Genomic DNA, 22,351 nt, shown 5'->3' with positions numbered 1-22,351 from the left:
AGGATGAAATATATATGCAGCTACCCCAGGGATTTGTCAGTCAAGGGGAGAAGGTATGTAGACTAACAAAGTCCCTTTATGGGCTCAAACAAGCTCCAAGGCAGTGGAACCACAAACTTACTGAAGCTCTTACATCCCTCAAGTTCAAACAAAGCCAATATGATTACTCCTTGTTCATCAACAAGTCAGCAGAAGGTATTGTAATTGTGCTTGTGTATGTAGATGACATGTTGGTCACAGGTAGCAGCCTAAAGTTGATAGAAGAGACAAAGAAAGCTCTACAAAGTGCATTCAAGATGAAGGACTTAGGGGAGCTCAAATACTTCTTGGGGATTGAATTTTCAAGATCCAAAGCAGGAATACTTATGCATCAGAGGAAGTATACACTTGATCTGATAGCAGAAGTAGGGATGACTGCAGCCAAGCCAGCAGGAACACCTATAGATGCCAACATTAAGCTTACATCAAAGCTTTATGATGAGCATGTAAACCAAAAGCAGGAAGAGTCACAAGATCCTCTAATAGAACAGGCAGCCTATCAAAAACTTATAGGTAAACTTCTATACCTCAACATGACAAGGCCAGATATAGCCTTCAGCACCCAAACATTAAGTCAGTTCCTAAATCAGCCAAAGAAATCTCACATGGATGCAGCTCTAAGAGTAGTTAAGTATCTGAAAAGGCAACCTGGACAAGGTATACTACTGTCAAGTAAATCAGATAATCAAATCACAGCATTCTGTGATGCAGACTGGGCAGCCTGTGCACTCACCAGGAAATCAGTCACAGGCTACTTGATCAAGATGGGAAAATCTCTTATTTCATGGAAAGCCAAGAAACAAACCACAGTGTCCAGAAGTTCAGCTGAAGCTGAATATAGAAGTATGGCCTCTACTGTTTCAGAACTTGTGTGGCTGCTGGGAATGTTGAAAGAAGTTGATGCTGAAATGAAGGTACCAGTGCAGATATATAGTGACAGCAAAGCAGCTATCCAAATTGCTGCCAATCCTGTGTATCACGAAAGAACAAAACATATCGAGATAGATTGCCACTTCATTAGAGAGAGGTTGCAGCAAGGCATGATCAAAATCGACTACCTGTCAACCCAAGAACAACCAGCTGATCTGTTGACAAAGGGACTGCCCAGGGCTCAACATGAGTACCTTTTATCCAAGCTAGGAGTTTTAAATATTTTTGCACCTCCTAGCTTGAAGGGGAGTGTTGAGATGAAAAAAGAAGTTAGAAGTATTAGTTAGAATCAAGGGTAGTGTGGTCATTTTACCTACTATATGGTTAGAAATAACTAACCAAATTAGTTAGTCAGTTAGACAACTAATTTGGTATATGTAAACATCAGTTAAGGCATTTTGCAGATGCTGAAAAATGTGAACTCTCTTTCTCTCTCTATTCCAATCTTCTCTTCCTTCTCTCTAGTTTCTTCTTCCTTTCTTCTTCCTTTCTTCTTCCTTCTCAGATTCAAGAAGGAAGTGAGCTCAAACAAGCTCAACTTTGATGAATGATTTATGTAAGTGGATACGTTCCGTAATGAAGAAAAACTTCTGTTATTGTATGTACTTAAAAATGTCATTTCATATCATATTACCTAAAATATTTTGTATAACTTTTGGGGCCACTATTTAAACAACTTGTGTACTAAAGTCTAAAGTAACCACTTGATGAGCTCAACCTATAAAAAAGAATGACCACTCGAGTTATATGAGCACTTATAGATACATTTCACTTATGTGGACGTAGAAGTAAGCCACTTTTTATTAAAAAACAAATAATCTTATTTTAAAGGAATAATTATGAATTTTTCTAATTTGTGCTATTGCATGCTCCTTCAATATTTTTTTTATTAATAATTTAATTTTTTTATTTTTGCAGTTAAAATAAGCAAAAAAGAAGCAATAGCAAGTTCATTATTATGCTACTTAAACTAATTTAAATTTGTACCGCATAAGACTCTATTAAAAGAGAAAGTATTTTCTATTGGAATTTTTTTTAATTCAAGAATTCAAACCTCACCCTACTATCTTCTTTTTTATTAATTTCTTATTTGATGTCCAGTATCTTTTCTGATTTCCTAATTAATATGATTTCGCAATGCATAGAGAGAAGAATTCTCTATCAGAATTTTTTTTATTCATAGGATTCGAATCCCACCTAACTATCTTTTTTTAGTTCTCATAATCCGACATATCTGATATCCGCTTTATTACTCAAATAATCTAAATTTGTTCGCATAAAGCTAATTAAAAGCAGAAACGCTTCCTATCATTAAAAAAAACAAGTATATATCCAACCAAAAAGTAAATTAAGATGATGAAAGGTTAGAGAAGAAAACTATATATTTTATTTTTTATTATAATACAAGAATTTTTGAACCCTCTCACTTTATATCACACAAATTATGAACCTCAATTTTATCACACATCCAAACCTTCTTTCTTTTTTTTTCCCCAAAGAAACAAATAAATGGTAATAGTACATTATGTAAACATATTCATTAACCAATAAATCAAACACATCACAATTTCATACTTTGCTCATTTAATAGTGATAACAACATGATTATTTGATAATTCTATTTTATCCACCGCCACCTTATTTGTATTAATTATTTCTTTAGTACTTTTGGTGCTTTTAAAATGAGCTAATGAAGCAAGTTCATTAACCCCTTGTCCAATTTCTTCAACACAACTGACAATATCTGTTAAAATTGATGCAATTGCAGCCACTGGAATCACTTGTAGTAAATTAATTTCTTCCCAATTATTAATTCCAGATTTGAGAAGTGAATTTAAATTCTTGGCTGAATTTTTTGCATTTGTGATATGTTCATCAGCTAAAATTGGCAAATTCATTTTCCTCACAGCTTTTGATAATTCTTTTAGTGCTTTCCCACATTCTATGCTCATTTTCATTGATGTTTCTTTGATCACTTCCTTGATCTCTTCTGGTGCCTGAAATAAAAAAGAATTTGAGTTTTACGGACTGACAGTATTAAAAAACAAATATTAATATTGTCATTATTTGATACCATGGTAAGTAAAAATGGTACTAATTGACATGATATCACATGTTCAAGTTCACCAAGTAGTGTAAAAAAAAATTATACTGTGAGTGTATATGATTTAAATTCGAAATAAGGATTTAGAAGAGTTTAATTTGAGTACTGTGAAGTCATTAAAATACTTTATATGATTATATATATATATATTAAGGTAATTAGAATATAAATCTTAAAATTATTGAAAGGAGTACAGGTCAACCCCAAAAGTGTATTGCTTTCCTCCTCATGTAAGAGAAGATATTCATTAATTAGTAACTTAGACAGAAATGGTAACAATATTATTATTTTTTAAAATTGTTAAAAGGAATATTAACGTTGTTAGTTTATATAACTTAAATCCTTTAAAATAAGGATACTAAATTTTTGAAGAGGGAAAGTTTTGTACATTGATGATACAAAATATATTTTGCAAACTATCATATCACTTATAAGGCGACTACATCGATAATTAATAAGTAGATTTAATAAATAATACTAATTGTTAACATGATATAAATAATAACTTACTTTAATTTCAGAGTTGATATAGCCATTGAGTGCATCAATCCTGCATGCACATTGCCTAATGAGACCTCCAATTTTTAAGTATTGTTTCCATGGATGTCTATACTTAAATTGTCCATGTCCTGGCTCCCATCTTGCAAAATTAGCCTGAAAAACAATGTAAAATAAAATTAAATACTTGAGTTAATTAGAAAAAAAAAAAAAAAAAAATATATATATATATATATATATATATATATATATATATATATATATATATATATATATATATATATATATATATATATATATATATATATATATATGTATGTATGTTCAAGAAACATATATATATGTGTTCAAGAAAATGAAAATAAGAATTACATACCAAAGTTTCTTCAGTATTCTTTGAATTGAGAACACTTTTATACTCTATCAAGGATGTTTTAGCAACCTTTGATTCTATAACATCCTCTGATGATTTAAAAATCTCATCTCCAAATCCTGCAATTTTCATTAAAATATGTATATTATAAAGTTATAAAACCACATATAAAAGAGGATTCTAATTCTAATTATTATTATTATTATTATTATTATTATTATTATTATTTTATGTTTGAGAGAAAAATCTACTTGTCAAATGTCAACACACACTGGAGTATAGTGGAATAACTTTACAGATAAAACTGAAATTCTAAATCGTGATCGAAGAAAAATCTAGTTATCATTGTGTCACGTATCCTGACATTTTTTTAAAAAGTAATTCCTAGCATGTCTTTTGTGTAACCAATAGTTCATTAAAATTCATTCAATAATCCTCCTATTTATAGTTTAGTGGTATCAATAAAAGTCTTTTAAGATCCAGAATTTTGTTATATGATCCATAATATTATTATTTTTTTAAAAAGTAAAATTATTTTTTTTACCTTCTAAGAACTTGCCAAGCTTGTCCATATTTAGTGCCACTAATTTGTGAAGATCTTCACCAGCCCACACAGGGCACACAAATATAGAAACAATAACACAAATAGAAGCACCAATGAGTATTGTGGAGAATCTTTTATGTGCCATGTCCACTATTTCATCCACTCTAAAACCAGATATTGATACCAAACAAAATGTCAATATGAAAATTAACATCCCATAATCATATCTGGCCTTTACTTGAGGAAAGAATCTTATGAAAGTTGATGCAAATGCTGCATGTAAAGAAAATTGTCATGTTAGTGAGAATTCTTGGATCCATCACTAGCTGGAAAAAACGAAAAAAAATTAACGACAGATAATTTGTATCGTTGAATAGAAAAAAATCCATCGCTTTATATGTTGACGGATTATCGAAAAATCATGTTGGTTACTACGAATTAATATTCAGTGACAAATTCGTTATGTAGTGCATGATTAAAATGATGCATATATAAGAGATTAAGGATGACATTGTCATGTTAGTGAGAATTCTTGAAATCATCATTATAGATAAATAAAAAATATGAATTAGCGACAGACGACTTCTATCACTGGAAAGCAAAACTTTCTTGTTATTCCTATTTAATTTGGCAATTTTAAATATCATGATATTATCTATGAAATGTTTAGTTATGGATATAGGGATTAATTTCATGATAACTAATTTTGTTTTAAAAAAATGTGAAATGGTGAAAAATATGACTAGTTAGGTAGGCTAAAAAGGAAATAAAAAGAAATATAACCTTGTAGAAAGACAAATAGACCAAGAAGTATTGGCTCCACAACTTTACCAGTTGCACTAGCCAAATAATGTGCACCAACCCCTAGTACACCAGCTAGCAAGGTTGCCATTCCCCTATTTAATCCTTTTCCAAGTGTTGCACCTGCAAAGAAAATAAAATAAAATCAATTAGTTACTAATTAAAAGTTAATTACCCATCATTAATATTTTGTTTTATTTTCCTTTGCTAGAAACATCATTAGCGACAAACTTCATAACTAAGTCATATATATGACACGTGCAATCAAATGTACCATCATATAAAGTAGGATGGAAGAAGTGTATAACATACCAACAGAAAACTCGAAAACGACAACTACAGTCATGATAGCCCACATTGTTGAAACACCAAAACCATTGTAAAGGGGTTGGAAATAGTAAAACAATGAAACTAAAGTGAGTGACAACCCAACTTTAAATGAGTGAATCACTCTTCTTGGATCATCTTTGCCAACTTTCTTGAATTGCTTAGCAATTCCAACAGCCTTAGCAAATAATTTTTCATACAAAGACTTGAACCACAATAATCCATTAGTGAAAAAATTACTAGGCTTCTCATCATTGTTCATAGAAGCAATCTCCATAGTTAAAAAAATATATATATTGGACCAAAATTTGTAAAATAAATCCAAAAATAGAAGGTGAGAGGCAAGAAAAAGACAAAGAGGTTTATGGGATTGCTAAGACATGTTGTGTCTGATGGCTTCATATTTATAAGTAGAGAGGAATAAAGGAATAATAGATAGTGACAAAACAAGAAAATATTTTAAAATATTGTAAAATGTATTATTATTTTTTAAAGTGAATATGTTTAGCAGTTTAGGTGCTACTTTTCATGTACGATGGAAGTACAAGGAAAATGCATCAAAAAAGAGAGGCTGAAAATGATGAAGTGAATTGTATGATTTTTTTAAATAAAAAAATAAAATAAAATATATTTTAATTATCCATCTGTTATCCACACATTGAGCCTAATGGGTAAAAGTAAAAGTTTAAGTTTTTTTAGAATAGGGCAAACCATTTTTTGTGATCTTTATAACAACTTGATAAAATTGGAATTGGTTGGCCATATAGCATTTTTTTTTTTTGGTTTCTGACCTAGCGTCCATGTTCACGGTATTCATTTTTTAGCTCAATTAATTTGAATTTGAATTGAAAAATCTCACTTGGAATGTGAAATACTCACTAAAAGGTAATTTCATATACAAATATCAAATTCGAGACCTTTTGATAAAGATAGAGAAATACTTATCATTAGAAAGACATAAATTACTGAACTGAAATGGAATTTACCGTATTAGATCAAATTTTAAAAATTCAATATTTTGTATTTACTTTTAATTATCGAAATTGAATTTTGAAAATAAAAAAGCGGAATACGGAATGTCTACCCCTAATTCTTTATTACTCCTATCTAACATGAGCTTCGATACATGTATTGATAGTGACCTAAGACAAAGCTGGATATGCATAGTATCAACTATCAATTGTAGTTGATTTTTTGTTCTTTATATCCATGTTTTTGAATCATTTTTCAGGAAGGGGGGTGGAATTTGATCCTTCACTATGCATAGTATGTTTTTCACTTGGTTGATTATTTTTTATTGACATGAAAATAACAAAGTAAATGAAGAGAGGATGACATAGAATATTAGTCAAAGTTCATATTATTTGACTTTCAAAATATAAAATGTGACAACTAAAAAGGAAAGAATAGAGTACTTTCAAATACGATTACCGAAATTGAACTTTAAAATATCTTAATATCGAATAAGTCCAACCCTACTTACCATTCTACCACAAATATTGGCATTCGCCATGTATCATTTTTTTGTCGTTTCTCATACAATATTCGATACTGCTACTAGGCCTAACTAAATTAAATTTGTGACGGAAAATCGTGTTTTAGGGATAAAATACTTTCTAACAAATTAAATTTCATTTTTCGAAATCAAATTTAAAACCTCTAACTAAAAATAAAGAAATATACGTATTTATCACTTCACTGCAAGATTTGACTATGGTCATGTAGCAATATTGGTTGTGATGATTGTACTATAATCAAGTTGATAGCTTCTCTCTTTTTTTTCACAAGTGTTGTCATGAACTGTTATGCATTTGATAAAAATATTTTTCAGACACGGTATTCATGGCTTTAAAGTTTTAGTTGGAACAGTTGCATAAATTTCCAACTATATTGACTGTTCATATATAGTGGTGGCTGACTAGTTATTGACTTGAAGAAAAAATAAAAACAAAAGGTAAAAAAAAATTGAGATTATCTTGGAATGTTAGATATCTCTCAAGTCTTAATAGCCAAAAATAAAAAAAGTATAAGATAGACATATATCTTGAAGAATCACAAAGAGCACTCATGAATTTTGTTGTCACAAGTGCACTATTATTTAGGACACACATAAAACTAGAGAAAATAATATAAAAATGTATTAGGGTAAGTTATCTACGTCACACTCATAAAGTGCGATTCTTCTATGATTCTATTATGTTTTGTGTTTTGCTCTGCTTTTTTTTTTACACAATAGTACTTATGACGCCTACAATCTCTCATAAGAAGACAAGCAAAATTTTGTTATGGTGACAATTGTTATAATATTTCGTTGATTAACATGAATCACTACAAAAAATAAATAAATTAAAATTAGCTCCAATTATTAATTGCTAATCTGTCGCTAAATTCCTCATAATAAACAGAATTTTAAAATGATTTGTTGTCAATCTAACGCCCAATAAAATTAGCGACAAATTCTGCTACTTAGCTATATAATTTGTCCGTCATCAATTCCTCTATGTTTCTTTTCAACTATAAACGTGGTTTTCAAATAACTTACATAATCAAACTATTTTTTTTAAGATAAGTGAAAAATATATTTTCAAACTAACTTTAATTAAATTGTTAAACCACATAGATATTTACATATTTTCTTCGCATGTACCTAATTTAATCCTAAATATCCTTTTAACTTCCCTAGTTGATCATGAACAACTTTCATATTTCCTAGTTCATGTAAAAACTAAATTAACACATGTATCTTAATTAATTTCCTATACATGAATTATCTTCATTCATGTATCAAAAAAGACTTTTTCTTTTCCCAACATAGGAAAATCGTCGCTAATTTATTTATTTTTTAAAAAAATAATAGTGCAATATATTTTTTGTAGCAACGCCTACATAATTCAATATGCATAGACCAGATACGCCCAAATAACAATCAAAAGGCACTTAGGTTCAAGAAAATTTATTGTTGTCATATGTGGAATGACAACATTAATATCGATTAGTATAATTTTACAAGTGGAATATGAGAAGAATGAGGTGTACATAAATTATATTCCTTTATAGGGTAGAAAAGTTATTTTCGATAAACACTTCGCTTAAAAAAGTTATTTTTCAAAACATTTTTTGAAAAAAATGTAAGAGTACTAAAAAGCTATGATCGATGGAAACATTGAAGAAAGAAAGTGTTGTCAACCTCCATACTCTCCTATATAAAATTATGTCGTTGTTGAGCCTAAATATATTGCAGCGTGAATTAATCAAAATTTTAATACAGATATAAAAAGTATAATGGAATTGGTTGAAATGTCTTTTTTTGGTAATTGATTGAAATGTCTTTTTTTGGTAATTGATTAACGAATTAAGGAAATTACTTGTACTTTCTTTTGAATATTTTTACATATTTAAAGTGTTACTGTGTGTATGATATAATTCAGACATTTATTTTTTTTGAATAACAAAAGACATAATTTTATATTATATGTAAGTCAAGTTGAACAAATTATGATTAACAATTTATCATACCAGAAAATATTGAAATAAAACTTAAAAATATTGAACCATATATACCAAATTAATTTGATAAGGAAATAATATAATATTTTTAAAATCAAAAGTAGAAATTTTAAATATTTATCATGGCCAACATAATTTAACTAGTGCAATTATGTCACATAAAATATAACGAGGTAAATTTTATTTACCAATTGATTTGATTGCAAGACACATGATCCGAAGAATTTGAATTTATTCTTAGTGTTCATGTAAATATTCAAAATGTGAAGTCACTTCAACTTTTAACCAATAAAATTCTTTTAAAGTTGTCCAATAAAATTATAGATCAAGAATAATAATATGACAGAGAAGAGATCATAAATTTTGTTCTTAGAGGATTGGTCTTTTTGATAAGGAATTACTAGATTTAGGTTGTATGTGAGGCTATATATATATATATATATATATATATTATGGTGGAATTTTTACTTTTATTTTTTTAGAAGAAATAAATGGTTCACATTTAATTGTTTTGTCATACCAAAGTTGCATGCATTTCACTAGCATAAATTACCCTATGAACTACCGCGGAATGAATATGATTTCTTTATTTTTAATTAAATATTTTTAATTCAAATTTGATGAACGGTTTTTTTTAATAAGGAGACACCTCTTATTATGAGGTTTATGCAGTGTAAAATTAAATTAGTCAAATCCCAAAATAGATATCAGACACTAGAATATTTGAAGGGTTGAAAATGCCAAAATTTTATTTAATCCGAAAAGGAATATTGGGAAGAATATTACATGTGTTTGAAGTTTCCATCACGGATATATATATATATATATATATATAGACATAAATGATATGTCCCTAACATTTGAATACAATCGTTTGTTAAGAAGTAGGAGTGCTACACGTCACAAAAATAACAACAACAAATAGCTATGTTTCAATCTCAAATAAGTATTTGGGATTGATTATATAAATTCTCACTAATTATATTTATACTATTTTATAATCTCAGACAAATACAATTGATAGTAAAAATGATATAAATAAAAGGAAAAAAATAGGTGAAGTAATTTTTAAAACTCACGTGGTATTTTTGAGATTTAAAAAACAATTTTATAATTATTTTTTTAATTCCACAAATATAGGTATGTAATGAAAAGGGCAATATGTACCATTTATTAGATGGCGAAGGTATATATGCACCATTTTTTTAATAAAGGGTATGCATACTCTATATATATATGTGTGTGGGGTGGGTGGGGGGGGGGGGGCAGTGTAGTAGTGAAGAAATCCAGCTAGAGAATAGAATCCAGATATTCCTTTTTGGTGTAAAGTTTTATTTAGTTTTAAAATCCTAGGCAACCCCGGACGCATTAATTATTCCGGCGTTAGCAGTGTTCGAAAAAAGAGTACTGCACCTCAAAAAATGTAATGTAGACAATCTAAATTAATATAAGCATTAGTGGCTGCTTTCATAGTCAGCTCGAACTCATGACTTATAAATCATATAAAAATAATTTTATTGTTGCTCCAAAACTTTCCATCACAATCCTAATAATTAAATAAAAAGAGAGAGACGTGAAAATAGGGCTGATGAATAGACAGAAGGCATCAATGCTAGAGCAAAATAAATAAATAAATAAGTGGAAAATAATAATGTTTGGTGAGAACATTATTAAACTTTTCATTGCTTTATATTTGTCCCTCCCTATTCATGAATCTTGTCAATGGCTGAGACATAATCTTCTCCTAGTAAAGATTTTTTTAGCTCTCATTGCAAAAAATATTAGCATCTTTTACTGATAAGATATGTTGTTGTACTGGTTTGTTATTGACAGCCACACGTGTTCTTTTATCGGAGTCGGATCAAGAATTTAAATTTATGAATTTTAGATTGTAATCTTTTTTTATATAGATATATCATATATTATTTATACATATTCCATATATTTTTAATACAAATACAGGATTTAGACCAGATGCAGTAATTTTTATGGTGGATTTTCCCCATATCCTTTACAATTTAAAATAAAAGAAAAAAACTCTCTACAAAAAAATCTCATATTTTATTTTCAGACCTTTTATATGTAAAAATAAGAATTTCTTGAATTATATAAAACTATAAAAAGAATTGTAATGGGCCATAAAATAACTTGTCATCTTTTTAACTTGGACAAAGAACATTATTTGAAAGATAATAGTAGTAGCACTTTTGGTTCCATAGTTATTGATAGTTTCTGAATTTGATACTTATGATATTTGACAAAGTAAATTTAATTTTTAATTAATTAAAATATATATTTTTAGACTCTTTAGGTGGAAAATACGTTTTAATTATATTTAAAATTGTATTATCGTACGTCTAGATATGGAAAATAACAATGCAAGTTAATAGAATATGAATAAAATCCAGATAGATTGTGATGGAATGATTGGAATCCCTTCACCTTTTCGAAACCTTAAAAATGAAAACGCCACTCCAAAAAATAGATCCTACAATACGCAAATATATTTTTTCCGGTGAAGAACCTTATTTATTATTCACTTCATAAATTCGTTCTTTTCTTGTGAAACAATAACACTGACAACAAATAAATATTTGATTCTTTTAGCTTCCAATTTAACCATGCGAGTTGGGGAAAAAAGAAAGAAAAATGAAGCATTCAGGAATATGTCTTTGAAATATAGGAATATTATTATAAGCATAGATTTCTACTTGGGAAAAAATGTTTGATCAACTTCTAAGGGTGGCTCATGAATTGGTGCAACAGGTGTTATTTTACGAAGAAAGTTAGGGATTGATTTTTCTTGTCAATGTCCTCTTAATCAAGTTCATCGCGTCGGACTTAACTAGTGTAATTTATATTTTTTGTGTGATTTGTGAGCTTTTACAAAATCAGATTTACTTTGCGTCCACCCAAAAAGCGATCGTGGGTTTAAAAAAAAGTAAATCATAACATGCATTATTTGCTACTAGTGGGTGATTAATTCTTTAGTTTAATTAGATACACAATAGAATTTTTACACTACTAATTCTTGTAGATAATAATTATATGTAGTTGTCTATATTGGCAATTGGCATAGTCATATCGAATGAAGGGTGATTAGTTAAATATTTTTTATCGAAAACTTATACAACGAATAATATAGAAATTTTATATCCTTAGAGTTGGTGATATTCTTGGTTTCGTTATTGTGGGCATTAAATGGGGGCTGCAAAATAAAATACATTATTTTATGATTAATATGTCTTTTTAATTTTCCACCCGACATTCGAAGTCCTTTCTTTAGTAGAAAGCCCGTATGCTAAATGAAGAGGAGAGATTGTGATGAAGAAACCGTATCGTGCCGGTATTTGTCCGTGAAGTCCCGGAGATCGCACAACTAATATGTTAATAATCCTTTACACCAACCACTAGGCCTATTTTTTTCCAAAAAAGAATGATGATTTTTACCCTTAAATAATAAAGTAACTATAACCCCATATAAACGTTATAAAAGTTCTATTTTCGTCAGTTATCTTGGTTATACATTATCCTAACTAAAATTTGTGAAAAATTAAAAATTCCGATTAATTTTAATTATAATTATATCGTAACACTTTCTATTTTTTATTATTTTTCATAACAATATTTGTGTAGCTATAGAATTAAACTTCTTATAATTATAAACATATATAATTTAACTGACTTAGAATTTGTATCCTACAATTTATTTTTGGCAAATCCAATGAGAATGAAGTGGAATTGGAAGCAGAGAAGGCAAAAAATAATGCAAACAAAAAGATTTCAGCTGGCAAAAAATACATAATAAAGCCAGAAAAAACATGTTCACAATTAAGTAGACAAATATTAGCTAAATAAACACCCCTTTCCCTCCACCTTTTTCTATACAACAATAAAAACCATTTCCCTTCTCCTTGTACCAAATGAAAATTATACTACTTCAAAGGGCAAGAGCAAAAAAAAAAAAAAAAACTAGCTCCAACGATGAATCGCCATTCTACAGAAACTAGCTCAAACGATGAATCGTGAGAGGGACTAAAACGCTTGGCACGTCCAGAATCTGGATACTTGTCGCGAAAAATGAGGATTAGCTTTAAGAAAAACCACGAGGGTCGGCCTAAGTGTACATGTTAGTCATGGCAAGCATGGTTGATTGCTCGCTCTTAACATGCCCAGACAAAGATCAGTCTCTCATGTGTTAATTACAAGGTCTACCTGTTGCAGGTATGGACGCTGCTTGGTGATACGAATGCACCATTGCTGTGTCGTTATCAATGGCGTTTGCAGATTCCTCTGAGCCTTTTGATGTTTGCTCCAAGAGGCGAACGAGTGAGATGAATATCTCCATCCTCGTCACGTCTCTGTCTGCCTGTATTTAAAAATCAAAATTTTAGGTTGTGTAATGAAATTTTTGGTCTATTATAACAAGGCTTAATACCTAGATAGCCCCTTAAACTTGACACGTTTTGTAAGATAGACACTCAGACTTGGTCAGTTACCAGATAGACACTTGAAATTGGTACAAGTGCGTACCTCTACGGCGAACCTCGCCCATATTTTGTCGTTCCTCGTTTCCATAACCCCTTTTAAGATGGTCAAGCCCATTCCTCTTATTATGTCAGCTATTTCCAGAAATAGACTGCGTTCCTCACAAAGCATCTGCAGAAAACAAACCAATTCAGCTGAAATAAATGATAAGAGTCCACAGAAGAGTCAAAACTTTATAATTTATAGATGTTCTGACCTCCACGAGCATTTGACGAGGTTGATTCAGATCCTCAACTATAATCGGGCAGACCATAGACTGTGAACCAACTTCATATGCCCATGTCGCTCCTCCTTCAAAATTATCTTTTAAAAGCAATCCTCCTTCATTGCTGATAATCTGCAAGTCAACAACACCAGGGGAAAGGTTTTAAGTAATTCTCATACATTCAGGCTTCTTGTATCACTTGCTAACATGTCATTCGAACATTTTGTAGACACACATTTCTCTGTGTATTATCCGAACTGGAAAACCATTTTTTGATAATGGGATCATAACAAGGTTAAATGGTTATGACCAAACCTTTGACTCTCCAGTCTGTTTTAATTTGTCCGCATGTTTCGTGACACTCTGCAAGAAAAGCATGTGCTTGATCGTACGTTCCAGTAGTGCATCAATGCTACACTGAAATCACAAAACCAAAACAGAAAAGGTCTATAAGAGAAAATATTCATTCTACGAGTCTACAAAACTAGAAAAGGAAATGATAAATAGTTCAAAATGAGTATCTCACCTTTGCCCCATTTGGAACAATTTCTCGCAGTTCTTTCACACGATCTTGGATCATTTGCCGGTCTTTTGGCCTGGGTCTAGGATTCTCTCCTGGTTTAAGCCTTTTGCGACCAGTCTTGCTCATCTCATCGGGCTTCTTAGAATATCCTGTAGAAATACTGCTAGTTGGCTTTGTGTCACGACCTTGCTCCACCCATGAACTAATTTGTGACCCATAAATTGAACTACTCTGCGAATAGGCTCCTGTTTTTTCTTTCTCGGATCTAAATGACCGAGAAACATTTGCTCCTGATTTTGCAAGGGTCTTGGGTTTCCCAAATACATCTCCTTGAATTTGACTCGAGAAACCAGCTCGGCCATAGGACGATGAAGCATTTAGAGCAGAGGAGCTACTCAAATTTGTCAACGTTGTCCGACAAGAAACATCATCATCCAGATTCTGCTTAGCAGAAGGCTTGGATGCTATAGAATCCAAAATACGCTCAAAACCAGCCACGGAGAATGATCCACTATCTGATTTTCCTTGATTGACAGTAGCAGAAGCATACTGACTAATCACAGAAGTACAGTTACTCTTGAACCGATCCAATGTGTTTGAGTCTGGTCCATTACTTTGATAACTGTTCCTGCTTCCGTTGAGTAGTTTATTTTTAAAATCAGCACCCAGAACATCAAACAGGTCATCCCCCGAGTGACGTTGGACACAGGAATCTCCATACTTGTTATTTTCAAGTAATGCACTCTGCCCCACATATTCATGTTTTTCACCATAAAACTCTTGCACCGACCTGCTTGTACTGCAAGGGTGCTCATTCTGTGTTAGCATAATACCGAGTGCTTGAAACAAATCATTTTCGACTATTCCATTACTCTCATCCCACATAAATTGTGCATTCTGACCATCAAAAATATGACTAGTAATCAAATCATCCCCAACATTCAATTTTGACGTGGTTTGAAGCCCATTTCCAGCCGACTCTGTGCAAGAGCTGATTTTGTTTGATAGTTCGTTGGCATCAGCAGTAGAATTGGAGCATGGAATTGATCGGTGATGCCCATCCACTCGTTTACATAGTTCATTTTCTCCAGTGGATTGAAAAACTGAATTTCCATGATAACTGGAGATCAGGTCATCATTGGGTCTTGGATCAGATGCAGCGAAACAATTAAGCTGGGATACGTTGCTTAAGCTGCCACTATCTACAGTTAATGAGTCACTAGAAGAATGCTGATGAAACGGAGGCCTCGGAATGCGTAAAGGAGCATTTTGACTCGACCACATGTTGGAGCTTGTAGAAATTACCTCCGCTTTAATCACGTTATTTATTAGCTGGTTATTAGGAGACAGGTGTGCTTTCACCTCCGGAACAATTTTCTTGTGAAACTGATAATCATCATGAGATTCGACAATACGTTGGGTCATATTGGAGGCTTGAAATGTTGCATCAGCAGACTGCATGAATCTATCCCGAACTTGTGCAGCCGGAGAGGAAGAAGTTTGACGAATAAAACCATCAGTCTGACTTGAGTTGCTCTGATAACTGCAGCTAGCAATAACCGGAGCAGAGTTCATTGTGTTACTGCTCCCACAACAATCTACAAAAACTGAACTTCCCAGATAACCTGGTGTGCCAGTATTCACTATCGGATCTTTTGCTGCATTTTCATCAGATAACAAAACACCAGGGACACATCCTAGTTGACTTATCAGTATCCTCACATTCTCCACAAAACTCATGTTCTCCATTATCTGAGGCAAAAAAAAAAACAACCATTTTACTTGACGTAGTTTATGATAGTAGAAAAAATGAAAAAAAGAAATTCAATCAATCAATTAGCCTAAATCTCAAACTAGTTGGAATCAGCAATATGAATCCCCTATACATCAGTATTAACCAAAGTATAAAACACAAAAAAGCTCCAAGGTCTGTTGGGGCTTTAAGTGCAAATAAAATTCCAGGCTTTAATAAAAAAATGCGCAAAGGGAGAAAAAGTACAAATATATATTTATATTTAATCCAAGACTAATAATTACAATTATGAATGACAAATAAATGAATAAATAATTGAAAATTTTTTACAATAAAGTGATATATCAATTGTTCAGTGTTCGCCTCATTGACAAGGAAAAGTATGTCTCGGAACCTTGATGACGAGACTGAGGCGCACATCAAGCAAGGTGAAATGCTCAATATGTTTTGAACCTCGCTTCAATGCTTGAGCACGCCTTTGACAACACTGCTATATATTCTACTCTATTTGGCCCCTAACTTGTCTTTTAAAGGTAAAAATGATGAAAATACAACTTTTCTTTTTTAAAAATAAAAAAAAAGAGAAAAATGAAAAAAATAAGAATGGTGAGCTTGTACAGACAAAATATCACATAGATGTTGGCGGAATCTCATCATGCTAATCACTGATCATGTTTAGAACTGTTTTACAAATACCATATCCTTCCCCCTATCTTTCCAGCCATATTCTATTCTTCCTTTTTCTTTTGGGGGGAGTGGGGTGGGGGTGAGGGGAACAGCTAACTGGAACGCGACCAGCTTGAGAACAAATACTTGTATACAACATTGGAAGATATTGTTCAAGTGCCATAGTATCTGAAGTCTAATTTTCACCACAGAAGATTTCAAAATGGAGAAGAAAAATGGACTTACATGCAAGCATGATCCAAATTGGACAACACCATGAGGAAGAACAGGAACAACTGCAATTGTCTGCATGAATCAACAATATAAAGAATCAGTGAGCAGCAAAAGAAAAACACACATAGTATATATGTTATCTCAAACACATTGTACCTGGATGCCAGCAGAAAATTGTCCCATGAGCTCTTTCAGGACCTAAAAGAACAACAGCATATGGATACACCAATAAGTATCAGTTGCTTCATCCAGGACACAAATTACCATTACATCTTCGCATTACAAAAAACATGCAAGATTTAGGATTAACCTAGCTTAAGTTTGTCTTTAGCCATTTGAAAAGAGAACCACCCAACCCCCAAAAAATAGAATATATATATATGTGCAGTTGAGAAAGCATAAATCATGTATACTATGTAATACATACTACATATTCTCTCAGGATAAAACTACAGCATGCTAAGAATAATATCAAAATGTACCTCTGGTGGATGAACTACTCTACTAAAACCCTCTGAATGAAACCACTGATGACTCCCAGTAACTGCAGCCCGCCCGACTAGTCTGAGAAGTAAAATTATGAATATCAACGACATGGTATAAATAAACAAAATCTTTTCAATACTTATTTTTTTGAAAAAGAAAGAATCAATAAACAGAAAATTCATATATTATACCCTTCTCCTACTAGATTGATTTGCCTTTCCATCATCATTTTGTTTACAAGCAAATGCACTCTCTCCCCTGCTTGATTCATAAGCAGAGAATTACGGACCTCCCCAGAACCCCAGCAAACGCCCCAATCATGGAACGATAGTTCTGGATTCTCAACCCCCGAAATTCCATGAATTCCTGAGAATGATGAAGGTTCATAATAGGATTCTTCCCAAATTAAAAGCCTGACAATCAGTAAAAGAATAAAAAAAATGTTAAAGAATCATTAGAAAAGCTTTAGTAAAGGGGTTTAAAAACACCAGCAGATAAGCCAAGATTCAATGTCATTAATATTTAATAGAAAGTGACAGTTCTATGTGTTGTTATTAACAAGATTACTGGAGAAGTGTATATAAATTAAAGAAGAAGAGACAAGAAATTGGAGAATAACACCACATAGAATCAAACAAGAATGAGTAATGAGTATATGTTTCTATACAGGAAAATCATAACAGTATAAAGGATTTCATCAGATTAAAACAAATCATTTTCATTTTTTTTTCCTTTCATTCATTCCAATAAGATTCTCCAAAACAAAATGGACTGGAACAAAGCACAACATTCCAAAAAGCAGAAAATGACAGTTTCCAGATAACAAAAGGACAAGCAAAACCACAACAATTTCTAGTAAATCTATAGCATGTCAAATCATATATACCATAGTAAACAACAACAAGAAGAAGATACCCAGTATAATCTCAGAAGTGGAGTTTCGGAGGATAGAGTGTAGGCAGACCTTAACCCATCGGCTCAAGGGAAAATACTCAAAAGCAGTCCAGAAAAAGAAGCAACACAAGTACAAGAAATAGTAGGTAGTAACAAAAACAACATATAGTAACAAAGCAACAAGACAGTAACTACATTTAAATAATATGATAGTCGAAAAACAAGTAACAACAAATGGTAACAGAAATCAAAGGACAAGAAACTATGAGAGCAATACTACTAGCACAGTATTATGCTACACATTAAGGGGTCATTTGGTTTGGATACAAGTTATGCTGGGATAAGATATGCTGGGATTAGTTATGCAGAGAGTAGCTTAAAAATAAAACTTTCATTTTAAGTTTATTAAAGTAAAAGAAATTTTGTTATTAAAACTATCTACATTTTAAAGTTACCTACATTTTAATAGATATATAAAATATAATTTTTAAGTTAGTAATAAACTATTTAATTAAAAATATGTAATTTAGTAGTGAAGTGAACATTTTAAGAGAAATCAAAATATAAATAAACATAAGAATTAGACAAATAAATTCAACTTATAATGTATTCATAAATGGAAATTGTATTTATAAAATGTAATTTTTAATAGAAAAATATATTATCATAAAAACAACAATTAATTAAAGTTATGAATGTTATTATAAATGTATTTAAAAATTATATAAATATACACCCCACGTTGTGGAATTCCACTGGGTTGATGTTGTTGTATACATGAATGTAAAAGTGGTGTATAAAAGAGAGTTTAAGAAAATATTTTTGTTATTTTACATTTTTATCCCAGGATAAGTTATCCTGTATTAGTATTCCACCCTCATGGAGGGATAACTTATCTGGAGTACTAATTGTTAATGTTAGGATAAGTTGTCCCAGTCTTAGTAACCAAATAAGGGACTAAAGGCCATTTAAAAATTATCTCAAAATTAATTTCTTTTATCCATCAAAGCAGACGACCCCTAAGAAAGCTAGCAGTTTTGTTTGGTCAAAAACAAAGAAGTGAACACACTATAATCAGTGAAACTCAGTTCACAGTATTTCAGTAGCTGAAGTGCTGAACAACCAAAGGACCATCAGACTTTTAATTATTACTTTCATTTGTCCTCCATTTTCTCAGCAAAGAGAGAGAACAGTGGTCAGCACAAAATCCAAAACAGAAACCAGAACAAGAAGAAAAATGAAAAAGATGAAAAACAAATGCCACAGAATAAACTAAAGAAAAAAACATAGTATACTCCTACATTTTTCTCCATTTTGCCTTAAAAAGAAAGGAATTCATAAAAACCTGAACTCAAATCATAAGCAAGATTATAGGAGTATTCTCTTTTATAAACTCTCATTTTCTTTTTGGTTTATTAAAAAAGAACAAAATAAAGCTAACGCCCAAGAAGAAACAACAACATCATACCCACTATAATCCCACAAGTTGGATCTAGGAAGGATAGAGTATAATAGCCTTACCATTAACTCTTAGAGATAGAAGTAATTATTGAAAAAGGAAATACGACAGTGCAAAAGATAAGTCAATTAATACAAAAGCAATACAAGGCATCCAGAAAAATATAACTTTCACATAAAAATGAACTCAATGTCTAAATCCACAAGCCAAGATTGCATTTTTCAACTTTCACCCACATGGAAAAACTAAAACAAGAATTAACATGAAATCTGAAATCAACCCACAAGCCAAGATCACTTTTTTTTTCACTTCCACCAAACAAAACTTTCACATAAAGTCTCAACTTCGGATTTTAGGGGGAAAAAAGTTCACTCATTGAAAAGAAGTAAAAAAAAAACTCACTTGGTGTTCTGACAACCGATTTTCCAGTAAACAGCATATGACCATTGGTTGACTCCACAAAGAGTCTTCAAAACCTCTTTCAGCAAATACCCCATTTTGCACAATTCTTTGTGTTTTCTCTGATTATTTTTCTCAGCTTAAAAAGTTACAGATTACAGAAACTAACTCCCTCTGCAAGACCCACGTCCTGCCTGTTTAGTTCTCAGTCCACCACTTCTTTTTCTCACAGGATCCAAATTTTCTACCGACTTTTGCCTGCAACCCATTCTATGGGTAGAAAAAAAGGTGAAAGTGAAAAAGGAAGAAAAAAAAGAGGGATTTTTTTTCCTCAACCAAGAAAATGGAGAAGAAGAGACCCTTTGAAAAAAACTACACTATACCACAAGCTTTAAGTTCACAGTTGACAACAAACACAATTTTATCCATTTTTGAAAAAAACCCAACGAATTTCTGAGCAAATATATGAATCTTTAGTGACTTAAGGGAGTAAAGATCAGAGCTTTTTCAGTCTTCAGAGTGTTCTTGATTCTTCGGGGATGTTAAAAATGGAATCTTTTTGTTGTTCTAAAGTGTAATCACTGTGTGTATTGTGTGTTTTTTGTGAAGTGGGTAGTTGAGAGAAGTATTTTTGCTGTGTTTTTCATCAAGCAGAAGAAGAAGCAGCAGAGAGGGAAGGAACGGGGTAAAAATAGGTGGTGCGGAGTGTGCTAACATACGCTTATGTCTGGTGTTAAAATACGCTAATGATTTAATTAGTAAGGGAATTTTTAGTTTAATTTGTGAGTTGACAGAAATAGGCTTGGAAATAGTAGAGAATTACGGTTAATATGCCACTGTGGGAGTTTCTTGTCGGCTTTCTAATTCAGGAGGCTCAGTGCTTTTGTGTTTTATGCATTGGGACTACACAAAAGAATCTTATAATTTTTTCTTTTTTACGGCTTTCTATTTGAGTTTCGATATATGAATAAATTTGCATCGCATATTATATGATCTATTTATTAAATGGTGTCCTTAATAATTAGGTTTTTTATTTGAAGTTCGATAGCTGATTAAATTTTAATTATATATTATATAATTTATTTTTCAGATTACGTTTTTAATAGAATATTTTTGTAAGGAATTTTCTATTTAAAATTTAAGATCTGATTAAATTTAAATTGTATATTATATGAGCTATTTTTGAAATGGCATCCTCAATAGATTTTATTTTTTGGGGGGATATTCTATTTGAGGTTTGACATCTGATTAAATTTGAACCAATATTGTATGATATATTTTTGAGATGGCGTCTTCAATAGAATTTATTTTTATTTTTTGGGGGGGTTTTTTATTCGATATCTGATTAAATTTGAATCGCATAGTATATGATATATTTTTGAGATGACATTCTCAATAGATTTTTTTTTATTTTTTTGGATTTTCTATTCGAAATTCGAGGTTCAATATCTGATTAAATTTGAAATGCATATTATATGATCTATTTTGAGATGGCGTTATCAATACAATTTTTTTTCATTTTCAAGGATTTAAATTTGAGTTTTTCTTTCTCATTAGGAGTAAAGAAGTTTCTATCAAAATCAATTTAAAATTTGAGATTTTTTATTAAAAATGAAGAAACACTTACAATCCTCTTGTAACACTTTTTGAGAATTTTACAAATAAATATAAACATCATGAAAAAAATTAATTATAAAGATAATATAAAAAAAAAAAAAAAAATTTCTTAGTTTAATGAGGTGGACAACTATTTAAGTTTAGTTCAATTACTCATAGAATCTGGAAGAAAATTTAAAGATCAATATCAGCAGGATAGCTTTTTAATTGAGTTCAAGTTAATTTATAATCTGATACTTATTTTCATAAAGTTTTATTATTTGCTTTTCTCATTCATATTAATCATTTATAAGTGTATTATCCAAAAAAAAAGGAATATTTTGTCTAATTTTCATAGAATATCATTTTTCTAAACACAAGGCCCCGTTTAGCTCCAGTTTCCAAATATTCTTGACAAGTTATTTTTGGGAGAAATTTTGGTGAAATTGCATCATACGTTTGGCC

General features: G+C 31.0%; 2 protein-coding genes across 3 annotated transcripts; both read right to left on the bottom strand.

The window, feature by feature from the left end:
• Window positions 1-2,333: 2,333 nt before the first annotated feature.
• Window positions 2,334-5,933, bottom strand: LOC129903950 (aluminum-activated malate transporter 2-like). Its single transcript, XM_055979470.1, has 6 exons — window positions 5,602-5,933; window positions 5,272-5,412; window positions 4,489-4,761; window positions 3,948-4,063; window positions 3,584-3,727; window positions 2,334-2,966 (listed from the first exon to the last, which is right to left on the bottom strand). Exons 1-6 carry the CDS (start codon window positions 5,891-5,893, stop codon window positions 2,550-2,552), a joined length of 1,383 nt encoding a protein of 460 aa, XP_055835445.1. The 5' UTR covers window positions 5,894-5,933; the 3' UTR covers window positions 2,334-2,549.
• Window positions 5,934-12,887: 6,954 nt separating this feature from the next.
• Window positions 12,888-20,972, bottom strand: LOC129902294 (transcription factor LHW-like). Of its 2 annotated transcripts, XM_055977472.1 has the most exons (11): window positions 20,674-20,972; window positions 20,294-20,560; window positions 17,730-17,951; window positions 17,535-17,616; window positions 17,209-17,250; window positions 17,065-17,124; window positions 14,403-16,151; window positions 14,192-14,293; window positions 13,868-14,008; window positions 13,657-13,782; window positions 12,888-13,492 (listed from the first exon to the last, which is right to left on the bottom strand). In XM_055977472.1, the coding sequence occupies exons 2-11, from the start codon at window positions 20,386-20,388 to the stop codon at window positions 13,322-13,324; spliced, it is 2,790 nt and encodes a 929-aa protein (XP_055833447.1). In that variant the 5' UTR covers window positions 20,389-20,560; window positions 20,674-20,972; the 3' UTR covers window positions 12,888-13,321. The 2 variants fall into 2 exon arrangements, with proteins under 2 accessions (XP_055833447.1, XP_055833446.1); XM_055977471.1 differs by having other exon boundaries at window positions 20,294-20,972.
• Window positions 20,973-22,351: the final 1,379 nt, after the last annotated feature.

Source organism: Solanum dulcamara, chromosome 9, assembly GCF_947179165.1.
Source record: "Solanum dulcamara chromosome 9, daSolDulc1.2, whole genome shotgun sequence".
NCBI lineage: Eukaryota > Viridiplantae > Streptophyta > Magnoliopsida > Solanales > Solanaceae > Solanum > Solanum dulcamara.
The sequence above is the reverse complement of the archived record's forward strand: the minus strand, read 5'-3'. Positions and strand labels throughout refer to the sequence as shown.

What these genes read in the sequence shown, in the direction of transcription:
- LOC129902294 (XM_055977471.1), bottom strand. Translation starts at nt 20,388, where the DNA reads ATGGGGTATTTGCTGAAAGAGGTTTTGAAGACTCTTTGTGGAGTCAAC. An exon ending in ATCAATCTAGTAGGAGAAGG is followed by an intron (nt 17,617 to 17,729) that starts GTATAATATATG and finishes TTTACTTCTCAG; the next exon opens with ACTAGTCGGGCGGGCTGCAG. An exon ending in TTGTTCCAAATGGGGCAAAG is followed by an intron (nt 14,294 to 14,402) that starts GTGAGATACTCA and finishes TTGTGATTTCAG; the next exon opens with TGTAGCATTGATGCACTACT.
- LOC129903950 (XM_055979470.1), bottom strand. Translation starts at nt 5,893, where the DNA reads ATGGAGATTGCTTCTATGAACAATGATGAGAAGCCTAGTAATTTTTTC. An exon ending in CGTTTTCGAGTTTTCTGTTG is followed by an intron (nt 5,413 to 5,601) that starts GTATGTTATACA and finishes TTTTCTTTGCAG; the next exon opens with GTGCAACACTTGGAAAAGGA. An exon ending in AGAATACTGAAGAAACTTTG is followed by an intron (nt 3,728 to 3,947) that starts GTATGTAATTCT and finishes ATTGTTTTTCAG; the next exon opens with GCTAATTTTGCAAGATGGGA.